The 23348-nt window shown below is 38.6% G+C and overlaps 1 protein-coding gene across 1 annotated transcript in view; it reads left to right on the top strand.

Moving 5' to 3' along the window:
• The first annotated feature begins 5948 nt into the window (after positions 1-5948).
• The window catches only part of igdcc3 (immunoglobulin superfamily, DCC subclass, member 3), a 112282-nt gene continuing 94882 nt past the window's right edge, over positions 5949-23348 (top strand). Inside the window, exons 1-2 of the mRNA XM_088333693.1 lie at positions 5949-6122; positions 12391-12696. Of these exons, the coding sequence (XP_088189819.1) occupies positions 6056-6122; positions 12391-12696 (373 nt within the window). The 5' untranslated portion in view covers positions 5949-6055. The remainder of the gene's footprint in view (positions 6123-12390; positions 12697-23348) is intronic.

Raw genomic sequence — 23348 nt, 5'->3', positions numbered from 1 at the left:
GGTAGTGCACCCTATTTTCTGCTGTCAAATGTATGCCCAAGAAACACACTCCTGGGATCAATAAAGAACAGTTCATTTTTAAATCATTTAAAAGTAAACTAACCCGTTTTGTGCGGGAGTCGCCTTCAAAAAAGGTCGTGCGATAGTTAAAACCCGCAAAGTAGAACTCTTTATGTATTTATTTCTTAAATACTCTAATATTGAATTGAATTGCGTTGGTATTTTTTGTTGGCATAGATATAATCGTTGTGAAACATTGTATGCAATGAGGTGAGACATTGCACTCTTGACTAGAGCAAGGGTTTCAAACCCTTATGAGCTGGGGGTCAAATGCTTGAAAAAAATACTCACCGGACTAGTAGGTTTAAGAGAAAGAGAGGAACAAAGAGAGAGGGAGGAAAAGCAAGAGATAAATATATAGAGAGAGAACAAGGAAAAATTCAGAAAAAGTGAGAGAGGGGCGTGGGGAGAGAGACTATAGAGAGGAAAAGGGGAGAAAGAAAGAACAAGACAGAAGAAAGAAATAAAGAGAGAAATAAACTGAGACAGAGGAAAACGTCAGAAGAATGAGAGAAAAGAAAAAGACAAAGAGGGAAAGAGAGAGAGAGAGAGGAAATAGTGAGCATGATGAAGAGAAAGAGAAAGAAAGGGAGTGAGAAAGACAAAGAAAAAGTGAGAAAAAGGGGAAAGAGAAACAGGAGAGAGGAAAAATAGAAAAGGGGAGAGAAACAGAGAGAGAAAGAGAAGGGGTAAAGGGGTGAGAACGAAAACAGACAGAGAAAAAAAGAAGGAAAGAGACAGACAGAGGGTGAGAATAATGAGAAGAAAGTAAGAGAGAGTGAGGATGAGAAGAAAAGAGAGAAAAAAGAGAAAAAAGTTAGAGAAAGCAATATATAGAGAGAAAGAGAGAGGGGGTATAGAGAGGAAAAGGGAGAGAGAAAGAGACAGAAAACAAAAGAGAAACAAATAAAGAGATAAATAAAGTTAGAAATGGAGAAAGAAAGATCAGAATAATGAGAGGAAGGAAAAAGACAAAGAATGAACATGAGAAAGAGAAAGACCGGAAAAAAGTGAAAAAGAAACTAAAGAGCGAAAGAGAAAAACAGAAACTCAGAGATAGAAGGGGGGTGGGAAAGAAAACAGATAAATAGAAAAAATTGAGGGAAAGACAGAGCGTGAAAATGACAGAGAGAGAGAAATACTACGACAGTTGCTTTGCGAGTGGTGCCTGGCTTGTCTGACATCAAGTGGACGTATTTAACACTGCAGCTCATTTTTCTCTCACACACTTCTCTCAGTGTTGTCTTACAGGCCTAACTAAAACCCTTGGCGGGCCTGATTCAGCCCGCGGGCTGCCTGTTTAACACTAATGCACTGGGGTAAAATTGCAATAAAGACTTAAAGGTGCCATGGTGTAATGTTTGACGACTAGATGTCACTGTGATGTCTGGTATGAGAGTCGGCCAGTGATACAGAATGCCAGATAAACATGGCTCAGGCTTAAGTGGGTAGGAAACCTATGGCTCGGGATCCATATATGGCTCTTTTCATGAGTACATATAGCTCCGAAAAAAAGAGTAACTATTGCACATCTCTCTGTGGCGTTCCAAAGTTCAAAGCTCAGTGCAGTCTACACCGAAAGTGAATATGACGATGTGCTTATCGTTTGCAGTAGTTTGTGACATTTTTACAAAAGAACTTTGCATGCACATTGTTTTGAAACCGTTATTAAGGACAAATTTCATAGAAAATTTTTTGCCTCAACACTCTTAACTTAAAGTTGAAGACAAATTATAAATGGCATATTTACATTGATTTGGGACACAGGATTTGGCATTATTATTATTTCATACATTTGATTAAATCATCAAATGACAAACAGTGAAATAAAATGTGCTGAAGAATTAGCTTTTGTCTGGAAAGCGTGTTTGACAGTTTTTTACAATTTTGTCTGAAAATATATAATGTGGCGCTCTCAATTTATTTTTAAAACATATTTTGCATTTATGGCTCTTTGGGTCAAAAAGGTTCCTGACCCCTGGGTGTAAGAGTTCAAATTTCTTGACCTATGATTTTTTTATAAAAATATCATTGTTATGATAGTTCAAATATTTTTGCCTAGTATTGAAATGCTGTTTAAAAAAAAAAGGAGTACTGTACTTTGAACAGAGCTGCAATGGTTAGTCAATGTTGTCGACAAAAATCTATAATAGAAATAGTGGACAATGAATTCCACTGTTGACTATTGTTGCCAGACTTGTTTTTCCAACAGGGTGAGACATCTCTCCATAAATATGATCTCTGCTGAAAGTCTCACATGCGCAACAGCGTCTGAAGCGGTAACAGAAAATGGAAGCGTCAGCATCTAGTCTACCAGGGTTGGGTAGGGTTACTTTAACTTGATTACTTTCAATTACTTTTGGATTACTCCAATACCAAATATGCTAATAAAAGACAAAAGAAACTAAATATGAATAAAATTACTAAATTTTGTGCAGGCTTGGGGAGTAACGGAATACATGGAACGGCAAAAATGATGTTGGCAAGCTGTTTGGATTTATTTTCATTTTGTTTCTGTCGCATTTTATGTTAGTTTTGCCGGAGATCAAAGAGATCAAAGCCAGGAGAGAAAGCTTACCACGTGTTGTGAGTCATAATTTTATTCATATTTAGTTTCTTTTGTCTTTTATTAGCCTATTTGTCATTGGAGTAATCCAAAAGTAATTGAAAGTAATCAAGTTAAAGTAACCCTACCCAACCCTGTAGTCTACGTACCAAAACGTTTAAAGTTTAGAGTATTTTAGCCTGGAAACAGCCAATAAAAGAACACAGCATTCATAACAGTCGAGGACTAAGCACACATCCTTGGGGGATCCCATGCTCAGTGTCAGGGTGGAGGAGAAATGTGGAGTTTCACAGTTCACGGGGGGTTGGAGAGAAAGTCCATAATCCAGCTGCAGATAGAGGAGGTGGGTCCCAGGTTGGAGAGTTCCTTTACTTGGCTCTCCGGAACGCTGGTGTTTAATGCAGGGCTGAAGTCCGGGAAGGGCTTTCTGACATTGCTCTTGTGTTTCTCCATAGGGTTCAGTGCAGCATGAACAGCAATGTTAAATTGGAGGCAAACTGATGAGGGTCCAGTTTGGGGTGTAGGGAATCTTTGATGTGCTGGAGCACCAACCTCTCAAAAAACTTCACCATAGGCCTGAGAGGGAAAGGTCTGTAGGCATCAGGGCCGACCACTGATTACTTATTTGGGATGGGGATGATAATGGAGGTCTTCAAACCATTTGTTTTGACTGCCGTGTAAGGTGATTTGAATTTTAAGAGCACGTTGTAGATAAGTAGCCCCCCCAAAAATTGTCATATCTACTGTATGTGATCTGTATGTAGTGCTTAGTAGGACAAACGAAAAACTGGACACCTTCCAGAAATAAAGATGTGCGTCTCTGTTCTACCTTTTTACCTACAAAGCCGCAGTGGATAGCATTCTGGCATACAGTGCCACGGTAGTGCACGGCAGCGGAGACAGGCCAGAAGATCACTGACTGCTCTCTGCCCAGTCTCGAGTGCATTGCCAGCTAGCGATACCGCAGCAAAGCCATCAACATCATAAAGGACTCTTCCCACTTAAGGATTTTATACATTTGACTATAAAGCATTTCATATGATTAAATACAAGTTACATTTATTGAGTGCAATGAAGATTTTCACCGAGTAGGCTTAAGTTCAATGACAGGTCACGCTGATCCGAATGCAGAATATTTTGTCTAGTTCTGTTGATAACAGGACTCTGACGGAGGACAACAGGCATTGTTTTGATAAACGCTCTGCTGTTATGAGTTTTTCAGACATCGGGGCACTCTTCTCTGAGATGGTGGAGCCCACGTGGGGGCTTCCCTGGCACGCCCATGGGAGGAGCTGGCACACCAGCTTGCGGAAAAACGTGGACCGAGAGAAGAAAGCGAGAGAACGAGAGAGAGTGGAGGCTTAACAGAGACTCGAGCGACAATAATTCGGCTAATTCGGCCATATTCGATGGAGTTCACTTAGGTAAATAGTTTAAGAAATTAAATTTGCCCCCGTGTGGAAATGCCGGTCTCTTGTCCATCTTTTCCATCAAGAAACAAGCGTGCATTGTTAGGTGAATGTAGGTTGTGTTTGTTTAATGGAGTCAGATAACTAATTCGAACATTTTGGTAAACGGTACATTTTAATATTTAATTCCTAACACCACCCTGGCCACCACCTCTTTGACCTGTTGCGCTATAGCAGGGGTGGCCAACCTGATCCTCAAGAGCCACATGTCCTGCATGTGTTTGGAGTTTCTCTGCTCCAATACAGGTGTTTCCAATCACCCCGATCATTGTCAAGCGCTCACAAAGCTTGCTAACAAGCTGAAAATTGGCATCACCTTTGTGGACCTAGTCGGGAACAGAAAAGGGTCGTAAGCCGGGACGGGAGAGCAGACGTGGTCAGGAGCAAAACAGGTCGTAGCCAGAGACAGACGGGAGCAAAAACGGGACAGGTGGGAGTCAGGGTCGAAAAAGGCCTGCCTAGTATACACTAAGGTTCGCAGACGGACTGACAAGAGGGGACAGACAGGACTGGGTTCAAATACTGACAGGGAGCCAATCAGAACCCGCGGCAGTTGGCGCCAAATGAGTGGGCACAGGTGAGTCACATCAGTAATCATGACATATGTTTTTTGTTGCAGCTAAATGTTATTGCAATAACTATGGAAAATATACCTATATAGCACAGTTCAGAGGTTTGGGACCGCTTAGAATTTTCCATCCCTTGACGAAAGAAAACTTTAAAAGGTTTTCTTTTTTCAAAAAGAAAATCTTTATTTCAAACCTGCTCAATGTCTCGATTGTAGTTTGTATTTATTTTGCATCTCATTTGATTAATAAAGACGCACTCTACTCTCTGAGTGACCCCCAAACTTTTGAACCATAGTCTTTGGCGATATTTGTTGCTTGTAAGTTTTATAGCACGTCTTTTCATTTAATTATTGTTAAAATGCACTGCTCGCGACTGGCTAACAACCAATTTAGGGTGTCCCCTGTCCACTGCCCGAAGATAGCTGGGATGGGCTCCAGCACCCCAGCGACCCTACTGAGGATAAGCGGTGCAGATAATGGATGGATGGATGGATAAAATGCACTATTATTTTTCATTGCAGTGTTATTAGTCCGGTCTCAAAGCACCACGTTATAAATGTTTTTTTGCCTATTTATCCTGACAGTCTTTTTTCTCTTCAAAGCCTTTATTGTGTGTTTACACCGGAGTGTCATGTCTAATCTCGTTGTATACAATGTTTCTCAACGTTGATGATATCAATTGACAAGAAAGACATTCATTTTAACATTGTTGTGTACAAACAACAGCCGCTAGAGGGCATTATATTACTGGTTAACCGGTGCTGCTTTGTTCCCAGTCAAGGGAAGAGTTCCTTGTTTATCAGAGGTTCATTCACGCATAACAATTTAGCTTTAAATAAAACCCAAGCCTTTTTTTATAATTTGTTGAACCCCCATTTCATGCCTAAACAGTCATTTCAAATGGTAATCTGTCTTTTAGTGGTTTTTCACTGGGGACAGCTATTTCTACATTACCGTCTTGTTTACTTTGCAAGATACCGATGATGGGTCGTGGTCAAACAAGCATAATAGTCAGAAATTCTATTATGGTTTATATTAAATCACCAAATTGTGGTAATTGCATAGAAACTACGGTCATTATTATTGGTCTTAGAAAATGGTTTGAAAATGAACTCGACTCTTTTGTTCCGTCATTGCATTCAGAAGAGAAATGAAGAGAGGGGGGAGAGTGAGAGCGAGAGAGGGAGAGAGAGAGAGAGAGAAAGAGAGAGAGAGAGAGGAGGAGAGGGATGCTGATAGATTACTGATAGATGGCTGGAATGACGAAAGCTTGTTCGACCTCAGCGTGCCAACAAACAGTAACTCCGTAGGTCGGAACATGTAACGGACTATTTTCAACCTCATCAATTAACTTTGAGTTGTGCACGTGCTGGATTAATCGAGCGTTTTAAATGGCATCCAAGAGGCGCTGCCACCTTGTTTTGTTCTTTTGGAGAATCCTGCTAAATGCGTGCATGGGTAAGTCGCATCCTTCTCGACGTCATCGCGCTGCTCTATGTTCTTCCTAATCGCGTTACTTCATCGCAGTTTAATTGATGCATGCTTTTGGTAAAGTGATGAGTGCAATTGAGAACTTCTGCAGAAAACGCACTTTCTCAGAGAAAAGCATTCGGCAGGCGAGCGGCAGAGCTTTGTTTGGAGGTCTTTGTAGGCTCCATCATAACGTCAAGTTGGAGATGCAACCGGTGCCTCGAAATGCACCACAAGTTCTTCTTGTGTTCATTCTGCAAAAGGATTCTGCTTGTAGCTGATACGTTATTGCTTTTAAATCACGCGCAGCGTTTTGGAGCAAACTTTGATCGCTGTTTTGCTGCAGGAACGAGGGTTGAATTTGTATCAGCGCACCAGATTGACGCATGGTACTATAGTGGCCTCACAAACTGTTTCAATGTATTCGTCACTCATTGATAAAATTGTGGAGCTACTGGAAGAAAACTAGTCGCTGAGTAATGAGAACTACAAGAACATTAAGGCGTATCACTGATGTGGTCATTATGCCTATGCAATGTGCATGGAGAGATTGAATGCTTATTTATCCAAAAGTAATACACTCCATTCAATAGTTGAGGTGGAGATTCCCTCACAGGGAGTTTATGAAAGGGATTTACGGTTCAGTATGTGGGCATTCTCTTTGAATAGATTAAAACGCACGTGTTGTATCCTGCTGGGGAGATTATTTGTACATATTAAACGTCAAGACTGTTTCGCTCCTCCTTATCAAATTCGCTTTTAGTGTGCCTTTTGTTCACGGTGACAGACAGTTTCTGTCAGTGTGAGGCCCCCCTAATTCAAAGGCTCCGGGGGATGGAGAATATTTGTCAAACAGGGGTCCACAAAGGCCTGGCTGGAACCATGAGTTCATAACATGCTTTGTCAGGGACGTGAGGAAACATCAGAGTCACGGTTGAGTTTGTGGTTGAGTTCAAACGGGAGCAGTGTGTTCAAGAAAGGATTCCCTTTAGTTTTGAACGTGGCACTTTTCAGGATGTTACAATTGAAACGGGACATTAAAATCACCATATGACTTTCATCTGGAAAAAAAAGAAAGTACACTAAACCTTAGACCAGGAGAACCCAGGTCTAAGTAGTGACACGGGTGTTGGTAGTAATACAACCAGGGTTGGGTAGGGTTACTTTAACTGGTTTACTTTCAATTACTTTTAGATAACTCCAATACCAAATATGCTAATAAAAGACAAAATAAACTAAGTATGAATAAAATTATGACTCACAACACGTGGTAAGCTTTCTCTCCTGGCTTTGATCCCCGGCAAAACTAACATAAAATGCGACCGAAACAAAATGAAAATAAATCCAAACAGCTTGCCAACATCATTTTTGCCGTTCCATGTATTCCGTTACTCCCCAAGCCTGCACAAAATTTAGTAATTTTATTCATATTTAGTTTCTTTTGTCTTTTATTAGCATATTTGGTATTGGAGTAATCCAAAAGTAATTGAAAGTAATCCCGTTAAAGTAACCCTACCCAACCCTGAATACAACTTTGGTGGGATTTAAGTGTAAGACTTTCAAAAAATACTACGTTTTGTGTCTGTTGATATTTTATTACTAACAGACATTTGATGAGGTCATCCTTAGTGACTAGCGAGAAAATTAAAGAATGTCTGATGAAGAATTAAAATATTTGATTGTTTCCTTAAATATTATTTATGTAAGAACAAACCATTTCTGTAAATTATTTTTTTAGTATTGGCTTCAAAGATAGTATTGATCAGAAAAACGACAGTGGCCATGTCGTGAAGGTGCTGTATTTGAGTCAGATCAGTGAGGATAAGCGGTGTAGATAATGGATGAATGAATGTTTAATTATTATTTTGTCACAGTCGTATACTCTTTGTATCTAAGTACGTCATGTCAAGTTATGTTTGCATGTCACTACGTTTGTGTTCTCCTCAGAAAAAAACTTAGCACTTTTTCTTTTTATATCAAAAATCGCATCGAAATTGCAATTTAGGTCTGAAAAATCGCAATTAGGCTTTTTTCCAGAATCGTGCATCCCTAGTTCCTACTCCTATAACCTTAATTTATTAAGGACCCCTTTATTACATCCTGCAACCTGTTTAATGACTGTGTTGTTTTCAAAATAATTTCCTCTGACCTTTTCACACTGCCTGTTTCCGTGTTCCACGTCAGAGCTCAGGATTGCTTTTGCTCGTGCCTGCCGGCAACACGCCACTTTCATTAACAAGTTGATGTTTCATTCTGTTGGCCAGCAAACCTCCCTGTATGACGTTTTTTTTTTCAATGTACTGTTTATCAGAGTTCACCAACTACGTATATTCAAGCTTGGAACTACCTCGATTAGGGTAGTCATTAAACAGTAAAATGTTGATAGGATGAGTGGGCGTTTCTGGGACCTTTAGTTTGGATCCAATCTCAGTAAATACAGTACATGGTAGTATTGATCGATACCGATCCGATACCACTACTTTTTGCTCTGAAACGTCATGTTCAATATATACTTGAACAATGTTCCCTCTAATCTTCCAGGGTTTTGAGCGTTCACACAAAATTGGTGAGCGACGCTTGAAACAACAGTGAGCAACAGCAATCCCAAGTGTGGCAACTAAGTCTTTATCGAACATGTCCAAAACTTGACATCACGTTACATTTTGTTTCCAGCAATGCAAAATTATTTGTCACTTTTGAATGAATTGACTAATGTACGATTGCAAAGGTTGCAGGGCCTGTAAACGTCATTTGTTTTTACAATTCTTTCACAAGATTTCCATTTCTTTTATTCCTGGTATCTTTTGTCGCATAATACTAACATTTTTGGGGGCTTATTTAGTCAGTTGCACGATACACAACTGTATTTAATTAAATTTTTTAGTGGAAGTACAATGTTGGCAACAAGATTAACTTGATATAGTTGGAAATTATCTGAATGCAACACACTTTCCTCTTTTTCCCTGTTTTTTTCTCCTATTTTTGAATTCCTTTTAAAAAATCTCTTTGTGTTTATTTTTTCCTAGCTGTTACTTTTTTCTTGCTTTTTTGTTCTCTATTACCTTTTTTCCCTTTATTTGCTTCTTTCTTTTTTTTCTGGCTTTTTTTCAGAATTTTTCCTGCTCCCTTTTGTCTCTTTTTCTCCTTTGGTTTCGTTTTTTTTCTCAGCTTTTCACTACTTTTTCATTTTGGTATTTTTTTCTTTATTGTTCTATTCCCCCCCCTTGCTTTAAGTCATTTGCAAAATTTTACATAATATTTGGTCGTGTAGGGATTAAAGAAGCAAAAACAACCTGAAGAGCCGTTTGGGACCTGAAAGAGCCGGTTCTTTTTAGTGAGCCGAGCCGAAGAAGCCGGTTTTCGAAAAACTCTACCGACTTTACTCAACTTTGTTCTACTTTGACATTGACTTAAAAATACCACATTTAGAACACAGCGTCAGGGGAATCCGTGTATTTTTACCTTAATGTACTGTAACTTTGACTTAATTCACTTTTTAATTAACAATTTCGAGCTCTCATTTATGTGAGGTGGCTAGATTTTCTTGTGCGCGGAAAAGCTCTGGGTAATGCGCAATTGCGCACACACGCAGCTTAGAGGGAACCTTGTACTTGATTCCTCTCCATTCAGTTAGTTTATATTTAAAAGTAAAACATCACAAACGTTTTTCGGAACTAAAAATGTTTCATTTTTTAAAACCAACTTACTGTCAGGACCAGAACGGAGACAGGACCCACTTGCGTTACATTTCTGTCAGTTTTATTGGGAAGAAAGCAAAGAATTGCACACACGAGCCGGTGATCGCTGGTTGCGGGAAGCAGGTTGCTCTGAACGCAGAAGTGGCACTTCCGTGGCACTTCAATGGTGGTGTCGGGAACGGAAGAAACGGGTCAGTAGCCGGGACAGGAGAGCAAAAAACGAGTCGAAAGCCAGGAGAGGAGAGTAGACGTGGTCAAGATCAAAAAACGGGTCAAAGCCAGGAAACAGACGGGAGCAAAACAAGCGTGAGTCAGGGGCAAAAAGCTTGCTTAGAGTAAACTGAGGTTCGCAGACGGACTGACTACAGGTGACAGAAAGACGTAGATATAAATAGTGATCCATCCATCCATCCATCCATCCATCCGTCCATCTATCTATCTATCTATCTATCTATCTATCTATCTATCTATCTATCTATCTATCTATCTATCTATCTATCTATCTATCTATCTATCTATCTATCTATCTATCTATCTATCTATCTATCTATCTATCTATCTATCTATCTATCTATCTATCTATCTATCTATCTATCTATCTATCTATCTATCTATCTATCTATCTATCTGTCTGTCTGTCTGTCTGTCTGTCTGTCTGTCTGTCTGTCTGTCTGTCTGTCTGTCTGTCTGTCTGTCTGTCTGTCTGTCTGTCTGTCTGTCTGTCTGTCTGTCTGTCTGTCTATCTATCTATCTATCTATCTATCTATCTATCTATCTATCTATCAATTTCCCAAGCAGCAACACCAATGTTTCTCAGATCCCATGGCTCATTTACTTACACTCTGCTCATGGAGAATAAAAAGAGACTGAGAGGGCGCACAGGCAAAGAGGACGAAGACAATATCGCTCGCATTTAAGTCTTTGTGTGATCTCGGTACTCAACTAAATTCTTTCTCTGAAGCAAACTCGGCTGAAATTTCATGGATGAAAGTTCTCCGAATTGACCTTTGGGCTCTCAACCCCGGCCCCTCTGCGGCCCTTCACTTGCCCCTCCCCTACCGCCAAATTCCTGGGACTTGGGGCAGAGACCGGTAGTGTTTAGTCCATCAACAAATGTAACACGATACCATGCGAGTCGGCAGTATATACACTAAATGATTGCAAACATCATGGTGTGTATTTGTGCTACTCATCAGTCAGCCACTCCCCTGTGCTAAATTTAACATAAACGCATGAAAAGAACTCACCTTGCAGAGAGCAATGAACTCCAACCAAAACTGTAAAAATGTTGCTGTTCCTGAACAAAAACCATTGTCGCTATGGCAATAGAAACAATAAGAGAATATTGACACTTTTTTGCCTTACTAAATTTTGTTTTGAAATATATTTAAAAGTGTAGGTATATTAGTTCTCTACTTGACATTGTTATCCAGTATTTGTATTTTTTTTGACTCTCTTGGGCTTTGATCCGGAGCTGTTTTAATAGAAAAAAATCATGAACATATTTTTATAATTAAAATCCTGTCTCATTTACCATGCTTTATGGGTGTGATTTGCTAGCATGCCATTGCCTTTTTTATTTATAATTCAATAGTTTAAAAAGGCTCACATTTATCACAGATCTAGCATTTTCTAAAAATTTACCTGGTTGATGCATTTGCAGTTAGAATTTTATTTTTTTTTGCCCTCAGGCCCCCCTACACTGTCCACCAACCATGGTCTCACAAAATTCTATAGTACACTGTATATACTGTATTTTTATGACTAAGAGGCGCTACATAATGCAAAATGTCCCTTTAATTTCCCTTCCTGCCTTGAATTTAGTAAAATTATAGATTGTTGATTGCTAAAATAGTAATTGTATCAAAGTGATTGAATTTATGGGAAATGATTATAACAATAGCAATAACAATTACAAGAAGAAGAAGAAGACGAAGAAGAAGAATATAAAAAGAAGAAGAAGAAGAAAAACCAGAACAAGAAGAAGATGAAGAAACAGAACAAGAAGAAGAAACAGAATCAGAAGAAATAGAAGAAGAAACAAAAAGAGAAGAAGTAGAAGAAACCGAAACATAATGTTACATAATAATTGCTACTATATCGTTTAAAGCAACAACAGAAAATCTGAAGAGCAGTTTGGGAACTGACTTTTTAGTGAGTTGAGCCAAAAGAATTCCCATCACTATTCTGATAGGGACGGGCACATAGATTTGTCTCTCTTTTGCCTGGCAAGCGGGATTCAGCAGCAGGCCAGGTAGAAAGTTGTCAAATTTGTGCCTGTCAGACACACCCCCGGGAGAGAGAAGGGCTGCGGTATCTACATATAGAAGTGACACTTTGAGGAAATTAATTCAAACTATTGTGTTTGCAATCCTTTATGTATTAAAAATTCTAAAAGATATTTTGATGAGCTTTGTATGAACATAAACTTAAAAATAGTATTAAATGTTTTAATAATACACCTTTTTAAGACTCTGGCGGCATGCCAGAATTCATCCACTGGCATGGTAAACACTGCTTCTATTGACTCACCAACGTTTTCGCATGTGTTTCTCCAGGTGTGGCGAGCGATGCCGAGCTCTCTTTCACGCTGGAGCCGAGTGATATCATCGCGGTGCAAGAGCAGCCCCTCATGCTCCATTGCCAAGTGGACGGTATCCCACCAATCACGACGCAGTGGAGGCACAACAGTTTGCTCTTGACTCAAGACCGGTACCACACCAGCTTCATCAACGGCTCGCTCCTCATTAGCTACTTCCTCAAGACCAAACCCGACAACACGTCCGATGAAGGGGACTACGAGTGCGTGGCTCAGAATACTTTTGGGTTGGTGGTGAGCCGAAAGGCACGCATCCAAGCAGCCAGTAAGTCTTGTATCTTCTTTTTATCCAATTTCCCTTCACATTTATCGTTATTGGTTAAGCCTTTGAGGGTCAGTGGTCCAGATACATAACTATTTGAAACAGTGGTCCTTAACTGGCCTGACTTGACGACTCACGGTCCGACCCCAATAGCATGCAGTCCAAATTATTAAAATTAGATGATTTAGTAACATTTTTTCACTGCACAACTGCTATTTAATGTCAAAAACATAGTGCCGGAAAAGATCCAATTATGAATTCGGAAAGAGGGAAATTATCATTTAAGGGGTTGTAGTGAATTCATAATCCCAGAGGTGAGAACCACCAGGAAAAGTATGTGTGTGGAGTCAAGCTTTGGAACGGTTTGCAAGACGATATCAAACGGTGTCCAACTATTCACTTGTTCAGGTTTAGATATAAAGAAACATTCCTGGCGGAATACAGAGATGAGGAGGGTGGGGTATGAGTGGTGCATGAGATTGGGAATAGTGCGTCTAGTTAACTTTGTGTTATTGTTGCTATTCTTATATCATAACTGTTATTATTAATATTACAATTGTTGTTATAACATTGGTTTATTTGGTGGGGAAGATGAAGGGGTAGAGAATATAAGCATATGCTTCTTACTACCCCTTTTCGAACATATTATGTCACATTATATTGTTGTTGAGTTATTGTTTTTGTTCTGTTTTTATTTTGATGTTCGAATACAGTTTTCATTCATTCATTCATTCATTCATTCATTCATTCATTCATGCTGCGCCACAAATCAATAAAAATTAGCCATTTCTCAATTGTATCAAATGAAAATATTGTCAGGTTTAAAGCAGATGTAGTAGAATATATTCAAAATGAGCAGCAAAACCAAGACGACTTCAAGTACTATATATGCTTGCATATAGGCCTACAACGCGTATAAACTGACCCCCAAAAACTGCTTCAAAAGAGCCACGTACTAAAAGAAATAGGTACCCCAAATATTAACCAAACGTCTACCTAGACAACAATAGTTATTCATCCTTAAATTACCAGTACCCCTTACCCTTGTAGGGTTGCAGTGGTGCTGGAGCCCATCCCAACTGACTTCGGGCAGTGGGCAAGGGACACTCTGAACTGGTTCCCTCCAGTCGCAGGGCACACAGAGACAGACAACCAATAACAACTACTGACAATTTGGAGAAAACCCACACAGGCACGGGGAGAACAGGCAAACTCTGCACGGGGGAACTGGTAGCTGGTGGGGCTGACGCGACTTACCCGCCATGCCACTGATAGTTTTTGTCACTATGTAGAAAATAAAGATATATATCCAAGAAAAATAGAAGAAAAATAAAATGCTTTTATAACCGTTTACTGTAACCTTAATGGTATATTGCATACGATTTTACCACTAGATGGCGGTGTAATGTCTAATGCAAACAAAAACCAGTGCCGAATAAGAACATCGTAGTAGCAAGATGCCAGACAAATATAGCAGCGATTACTAAGTATGGATTACACTATGTGAAAGAAATACAATTTTCTGGACCTATGAATATTTTCAAAATGAATATTGGTATTATTGTTTGTGTAATTTTGCCTACTAATAAAAATAAATTAACTAACTATTAATTTGCCTACACTAAATATTACACACTGTCCCTTCAAAAAGCGCATCGAAACTTGTACAAGATTTTTCACAAGCATTTACTTCGTTGACTTAATCAATGTTATCACTGTTTCCACGTATCCTTCTCCTCGTCACTTTCTTAGGACCTATTATAATGGGTAAACAAAGGAAATAAAACACAAAAAATCACAATAAACTGAAATGTGGTCCCACTCAAGGGGGCCATATACCCATTCACACTCATGAAATGTAACTGACTCTCTGTTTTTCCCCTTTTTAACATTATTTTGCTGAAGCAAAGGCTAGCTACCTATATAAAACTGGTGTGACACATTTTTGTGGTCACGACCCACCAGTTGAAAACTGAATGATTACATTTCATTGGGCACTCATTAAAATCAAATGATCCTATTTTGGGGACATTGTTTTGTATAGAATATGACTTTATTTTTTATTTTTTTACAAAATTACCCATTTTTTTTAGGGTGGTTTCATAGAAAATGACAAAATGAACTCACTGAAATTGATTAAATGAATGTATTTAATTTTTGAGTAGTCATTTAGCACCAACTAATTTTGACGTTTATTTGGGATACTGGATCAAATTTATCCCAATAGTAATTCTGTTCACACACAAATTGATTTGGGGAAGTTTTTAGAGTGTATAAAGGATTATGTGTCGGTTTATGTGCAGGTAGCGAGGCGGAAGACTCATTACCACATATGCGCTATGGTTCAGATATCACTGGTTTAAATCCGGTGTCTAACAAGCTTATCTGTATTTTGCATGCTCCACCAGTGCATGAGTCGGTTTTGCCTTGATACTCCAGTTTCCTCCTACATTACAAAAAAATCAAATCTTGGCAAGTTTAAATTGTCCTTAAGTACAATTGTGGATGTAAATATTGGTTCATTTTTAAGTTCTTATTCATTAGTTCATTTGTCAGGGACAATGCAATCGATCAGTGACAAATGTAAGGCTTGCGGCTGATGTTGAACATCTACGTTTTACTGTGTGGACCGTGATAGCTGGCAACCAATTCCGGGTGGGATCCGCCTACACCTCAAAGACACCTGGGATAAGCTCCAGCAACCCCCGCACTTCATGTGAGGATAAGCATATTAAAAAAATGGATGGTTGAAATTAGTACAGTAGCTGTCACTCAAATATAAATAAAATGCATTTAATATGTTTTTTGTCATAACGGTATTTCACCTTATATGCACGGTATTAGTAACAAACTATAGCATGCTCCACTCTAAACATTTACATGTTTAAAATAACTAAAATCTGTTCATAATTGGACTAAGCCAGGTCCAAGAACATTTTGCCCCGGGTTTTAATAAACAAACAACCGCAAAGAAACCTAGAGGCCTGACGCAAAACCACCCCTGTGAGGCCCCTTCTCAAGGTTTCTTTTTTCCTCACGCTGAGGTTTTGAGTTTTTCCTTGCCTGCATGTTGGTTTAAGATCAGGTAATGGTGTAAATGTAATCTTGTGCAGTCCTTTGAGACATTTTTGTGATTAAGGGCTATATCAATAAATGTGATTTGGCTTGACCCAAAAACGTAGTCAAATACACCAGGTTTTGGACTAAGCTCTAGTCATTGCAAATAAATGAATGGAGTTTATTTGGGCACAGCACAAAAAAAACAGCATAAACCACAAATTAACAAAAGGGAAGACGAAAAACAACATATCCGCGCAAATATTTGCATCAAACGTTTGTGTTATCCAAATTGTAGTTAAAAATTATAGACCAGCTTGGTGGCCTTGGAGTATGGCTGCAGTATGCACAGTCTGGTTAATCGGGAATAAGGCAAGGAAAAATATCGGAGGAGTAGAAAAATAATAAATTGAAATACACTCTATTATAAACATTAGGTGACATTTGATTATGAGTCTAATGTTTCAAACAAATAAAATTGAAAATTGCCCTGATTAATAATCAGACACTCTGATATCGCTCCATACAGATGTTTAATTTTAATATTAACCCTCTGCTAAATGTCCTTTAGTTGATTTTAAGAGCAACAAGGTACAGTAATTACCAACAAAATCTTGACATCTCTTCATTTAAACACTGATAACCATGCTTTGTCACTTTTAAGACCTGTGAAGTCCCTGTTTCAATGTATTACAAATTCCTGTGCATTGTTGAAATAACCCTTTCAGTAGATTTAGAGGCTTTGCTTTTTCCATCTATTGCTGGACTGAGACAATACATAAACTCTAGTTTTATATGTTCTAGACCAGAGAAATGGACAAAAGCGGAAGAAAGGCGACCGATTTGCTAGCTCCGTGTAGACAGCACACTGCTGTGCTGTTGTCAAAAGACAGACTTTTACATTGAACGGGAAAGGGATGTGAGTGTGGACTTCTTTTGTGTGAAAACCCTCTTGCACAGTGGGTAATACTTTGAACAAAAAACAAAAAAAACTTGAAGGCCTCAAAGATTTGTTTGTTGTGAGTTTTAGCTTGTCTCATCAGGGGTTGCCACAGCGAGACCCTCAAATTATTTGTTTGGCACTGTATCGCGCCGGATGCCCTTCCAGAAATAACCCAGTCATTTTATTGTCCATTCTGTGAACTGAACCTAGCTGGGGATTGGGAAACTGGCAAGTAATTGAACTGATATCTGTTGTGTAAAAAGCATTTGACTCTGGTTGCATTTTTATTTACACCTATTTGTCTATTTGGACCTCTAAACTTAATCATTGCTCATAAACAGTGTTGAGTGTGCCACTGGAAAACAGTAATTAGTTACAGTTACTGGTTACTTAATTTAGAAAGTATTTCAGTTATCCCCCTTATCACTGGTACCAAAAAGTAGCATGTTACTCTGAAAGTACAGTAACTATCTAATTAAAAATGACCAGAAATACTCTCATATAACCTAGAGTCTTAAATAAACCAACCCCCGTAAGATGTCTTTAATCAGCCACATACTAGACAAAATGGAGGTTAAAGTGTAAACCAACCTGCAGAAGCTGTAAAGCGTCTTAATATTTCTTAGCTGAAACATATGTTAGCCTGGAGAGGGATAGGCAGCACCAGACTTTACTTGCCCAAGACACACCATAGAAAATGGTGCCCCTATGACCCTAGTGGTTAAGCGATCCAACCAACCAACCAACCAACCAACCAACCAACCAACCAACCAACCAACCAACCAACCAACCAACCAACCAACCAACCAACCAACCAACCAACCTACTTGAGAGTTTACACAGTTACTGTGGAGAAAATAAGTCTTAGATCAACCACTAATTGTGCAAGGTCTTCCAATTGAAATGAAATGAAATGAAATGAAATGAAATGAAATGAAATGATCTGCATTTATATAGCGCTTTTCAAGTCAATGACTTCCCAAAGCGCTTTACATTGTGCTTCACATTTCCCAATAGCGGCCGTGATCTGTGCAGCCATGTAAGGCGCTAACCTGCTTATTGGGGGTACTGGGGATTCAGTGTCTTACCCAAGGACACTTCGGCATGTAACACGGACAAGCCGGGATTCGAACTGGGATCCCTTAATCCTAAAACGATCGCTCTACCTCCTGAGCTACTGCTGAGGCCTGTAATTGTCAAAATGTGTAAACCTGAACCATGATTGACAGAATATGGAAAAACAAAAAAAAAGCACATTACTTGAGTTTTAAAGAATTTATTTGCAAATCATAGTGGAAAATTTGTATTTGATCAAGACCAAAAGTTAATCCCAATACTTTGTTAGGTACCCTTTGTTAACACTAACGGTGGCCAAACGTTTTTTGTAACTTTATACAAACTTTTTGCACTGGTACTTTGGCTCATTCCTCTATCTAGATCTCCTCCAAAGCAGTGATGTTTGGAAGTGGTCGTTAGGCAACACGGACTTTCAACTATTTCCACAGGTTTTCTATGGGGTTGAGATCTGGAGACTGTCTAGGACACTCCAGGACTGAAATGTTTCTCACGAAGCCAATACTTTGTTGCCCTCGCTGTTTGGGATAATTTTTGTGCTAAAAGACTCAGCCATGTCATCCTCACTTCCTTTGCTGATGGAACAAGAAGTTCACTCAAAATCTCTCGATTCATGGCCCTGTTTATTTTTCCTTCAGTCGACCTGGTCCCTGTGCAGAAAAACAGCTCCAAAATATGATGTTTTCACCCCTATACTTCACAGTGGGTATGGTGTTCTTCGGGTGCAATTTAGGATTTCTCTTTCAAACACCTGTGTTTCTACCATAACACATCCTCTGACCATAACACATTCACCTAGACCTTTTCTGGATTATCAAAATGCTCTCTAGCAAACTGCAGACGGACCTGGATGTTAACTGGCTTCAGCAGGGGGACAGTGCAGGATTTAAGTCTCTTGTGGCGCATTGTGTCACTGATAGTAGTCTTTGTTACTGTGGTCCCAGCTCTCTTTAGGTCATTCAATGGTCCCACTGTGTTGTTCTGGAATTTTTTTCCGACTGTTCTTGTTATGATTTTGACGCCACGGGGTGAGATTTTGCGTGGAGCCCCAGATCGACGGAGATTATCAGTGGTCTTGGATATTGTCCATTTTCTAATAATCTATACCACAGTTTTTTTCTTTAAAACAAGCGTTTTACCCATTGCAGGCGCAGTCTTCCCAGCCTGGTGTGGGTGTACAATTTTGATGGGAATTACACAACTGGTGGTTGACTAAAAACCTTTTTGCCTCACTGTATGTGAGTCCTTGACAAGGGTGGCTGTCCGTAAATGATGAAAATGATGGGGTACTGGTGTGGGTGGAGATCTAATCTTCAAGATGCCTCACTGTCCAAATAGAGTTGTCAAATACATCCAACGATTGTCCAAATATGATCAATACATGTCATCTTCCATCGCGGCTCGCTCTTTACTCCTTCAATTTATTCTCTGATAAACAGCCTTCCGTTGTTTCTCATTACCAACTGCATGGAAAATATTTGTACACATCATAATTGTCTTTGGCATTTCAGTGAACAAAGGTAGACTATTTTTTCAGGCAAAAATAAGGTTGTACCAGAAGAGGTCATATATAATTGTACACAAGACTTATTCTGGACTTGCTTTATTTTGTGATTTTTGTAATATTTTATTTACACATAGCACACCCCTCATGATTATTTTACAGCTCTGTTAAGTTTTTAATTGTTGTCATAATTAGGGTAAAGCCCCATTGTGTTATATTTGACCACTAGATGGGGCTTCATGGTCTAATGCGAACGAAAACCAATGCCACAGAGCACAACGTCGCAGCAAGTTGCGTTTTTTTATTTTGAAAGAAAAGTGCATTTTCTGTGCTATTTTGTTTTTTGTGAGTACATTAATCTTTGTGACATGCTTTAAACAGCGCCAGTGTGTAATATGTATCCACTAAACGGCACTGTTGTATAATGCGAAGGAAATCCAGTGCCACAAAAGCACAGCGTAGCAGCAATATCCCAGACAAACATGGCAGTGACCTAAAGTAGGGATTCCACTATGGAAAAGAAATACAAATTTCTCAACCTATGTTTTTTTGATAATAAAAATTAACATTGGTATGATAGCTGAGGTATTTTTACTTAGTATTCAAGAATTTTTTTACTGACTGAAAGTTTTTTGTACCACTAGGAGGCACTAAATATCACACAAAAATATATACACAGACGCTCTCCTACTTGCTACCGAAAAACGGTAGACCCGAAAAAAATTTGGGGAGTGTGGAAAAATATCCGGACATTGCTGTAAGTTAGACTTTGTACTGTGTGCACCTTTTTCCGAGTACATAATATTACTGTAGTGCTTCTTTCCGCCGCTACCGGAAAAACGGTACTATTACTCCGCTACATTGGACGTCACTGCTTCATTATTGAATAAATCCCCTCCACCTAAGTACGTGTCTGTCTGTCTCTGCTAAAGCGCCTTTATTTTGATGCAGAACTCCGCCAGGCTCTACCATGTTTAACCAATCAAACGTAGCAGCCTCGCCACACAACCATATTCAACTTCAGTTGGGGGAAAAGTTGTTTACTGATTAAACAGATTGAAAATTTCGCTTAGCAATATTCAAGTCAAGTCATGTTTATTTTTATAGCCCTTAATCACAAAGAGTATCAAAGCGCTGCACAGACTACAGATTATTGCAAACAATTCCCTGATCTAAAACATAGATGAGGGCAAGGAAAAACTCATTTTTGGATCATGATACCAGTTTTAATATTGCTTCACTGGCTCTATAGGTGTTCAATGATTTGTTTTAAGGTGATTTTACTAGTTTTTAGGTTTCTTATAGTACATTGTTTTGAATGTTTTTATACAGCACTTAGAGTTCAATGTTGGTGTCTGAAAAGTGCAACACAAATACATTTTGATTTGACGATTCTCACTAGCAATTATACCACTAGCAACTCCAACAACCCAAAATACTTAAAAGAAACTATTGATATTAGGTCAACTTATTAGGGAACCTTTGTTACCGACTATGAAGACACTGAAGAGGAGGAGCACGCTGGCCTCACATCAAAAGCATTGAATATGCTACTTGGTGTTACATAAGCTTATTTTTTTTATTTTATTTGTACTATTATTATTTTATTGTCTATTAAAGCACTTGAATTTACGTTCATTATTAGTATCTACTTTTAAATTCAATCTATTTTGTTGTTGAGTGGATGGACCTTGATCATTTGATGATCTGATTGGTGTTTTTTTCACCATGTACTTTTTTATTTGGATGACTACTTTTACATTTATTAGAGTAATATTATTCTGAAGTAACAGTACTTTTACTTGAGTTAAATTCATGGCTACCCTACCCACCTCTGTCCTTAATACTGGGCTTTCTGCCCAGAGCGTTTGAATAAGTGATCTTAATGGTTAACTAGTGTTGATTTCCTCTTTCTCCTCTAAGGGTATATTACCACTGATGTTCTCTTTGTGGTTGTAAAGTAATTTGTTGTGTTACACTCGCTCCTACAACAGAGCTCTGACTTGTACCACTGCGATGCAATAGCCTGTGTGAAGCCTCTTTATAGCCCTCCCGGTGGATAAAATGTCTGTCTTACTCCCCACACAACCTCCGTCCATAAATTTTACTTTTTATTAGCTTGACAGCCATTTGTGTGAGCTCACAGTCAGGGGCTAGTGTAGGACGGACTCCCTGTTGCCCCTTCGGAATCATCATACAGATCTGGAAACTTTTATTGATTTAATTTCTCTGTTTCTTATTTTTCTGATGGTCCGTTTTTGAGGGTCACCCTTCTGGATTCTTTAGCCTCAAATATGAAGTCCTTTGCACGTGAGTTTGCAATCGGGAAGCTTTTCATCATTTCAATGAATGACAAGCTTGCTACAATGGATTTAGCCAGGGGGACTGCCCCTTCCCCCATGGCTCATCAGCGTCACCAGGCAACACACCACAAAAACCCCCCGTTTACGAATTAGTCTTTCGGACCAATTGAGACAACTTGCTTCTTTGTATGTGACTGAAATTAATTGGGATGTGTATATATATATATATATATATATATATATATATATATATATATATATATATATATATATATATATATATATATGTATATATATATATATATATGTATATATGTATATATATATATGTATATATATATATATGTATATAAAAACCGTGTGAAGAGTCATAAACGATAGGTAAATCCCTACCTCCAAAATGTATTTATGACCAGGGTTGGGTAGGGTTACTTTAACTTGATTACTTATTTATATTTAGTTTCTTTTGTCTTTTATTAGCATATTTGGTATTGGAGTAATCCAAAAGTAATTGAAAGTAATCAAGTTAAAGTAACCCTACCCAACCCTGTTTATGACACACTTAAGAACCTGCCCCCAATGACGGTACAACTTAATTCAAGCTTTGGCCTCTAACCTTAGACTCCAAAAATTGTGTTTTACAGCAGCTATTACTGTAGACCTCTGAGTGAAACCAAGATGAAAAAGAGACATCAATAAAGAATGAAATAGGAGACGCAAGGCGCTGCTCGTAAACATGTCTCTGTTTGTACTCCCCCCGCTCGGTGAAAATAAAACTTCTCACTTCACATTAGAAAAAAGGCTGAACAGAAATGATCGTGCCAATCTTTTCGCCAATCGTATGTGTATTATTCCAATTCTGATACATGTAGGTCAAAAACACTTGGTGCGATCTAGGATATTTATAAAGGTGTCCAAACTTCAGTTTACAATCACAGTGTTACACCAACTGGCCCCGTTTTGTCTGCACGTCTCCATGGAATCCTGCATATGGAAGCTTATTCAACAATGTGACACTTAAAGATAAAAACCCACAGAATCAATTCTAAACATTCATAAACGCCAGCCAAGCACCTATAGCAATTTAATTGGTTGAGTGGTAGGGATGGGCGTATTTCTGCACACATAGAACATTTTGAAATATAGTTTGCACAAGTTATGAAAAAAATGATAAATGATCATCGACATGCTTGAGGACTTTTAAGATGAATGTTTGTAGAATTCAAAATGTCAATGAATCGCATCGCGAAAACGGAAACTAGGACGAATGATGACCTCTTGATTCCCAAACTTACAATTGTGATCACGTCACATAGCTAAAGGCAAAAACATCCATATCCTTCTAGTTTGCAGTGTTTTCTAACATCTTTACAAAGGAACTCTGCTCGCACCTTGTTCCGAAACCAGTGTTTACAACAAAAATGACAGTCAAAATGAGCCTCAGCGTTCTTAAAGGTACATTGTGTAATATTTGACCACTGGATGGCACTGTCTAATGCCAAAACCAGTGCCAAAAAAGCACAGCATAGCCTCAAGATGCCAAAAAAATGGCTTTGATTAATAGGTATGGATTCTGCTATGTAAAAAAATACAAATTTCTCGACCCATCATCATTTATAAAAATTAACATAGGTATGATGGATTGTTCTTGTTATTTTGCCCATTATTGAAATCAATTTTGTTGGGTTTTTCTAACTGAATGAAGGTTTTTGGACCACTAGCAGACACTAAATACTACACACTGTCCCCAAAATATATTATGGCTCTTAGTCAA

Source organism: Urocampus carinirostris, chromosome 4 (assembly GCF_059441175.1).
Source record: "Urocampus carinirostris isolate Australia breed hairy pipefish chromosome 4, RoL_Ucar_1.0, whole genome shotgun sequence".
NCBI classification, from domain to species: domain Eukaryota; kingdom Metazoa; phylum Chordata; class Actinopteri; order Syngnathiformes; family Syngnathidae; genus Urocampus; species Urocampus carinirostris.
Note: the sequence above shows the minus strand (reverse complement) of the source record. Positions and strands in the feature narration are given on the sequence as shown.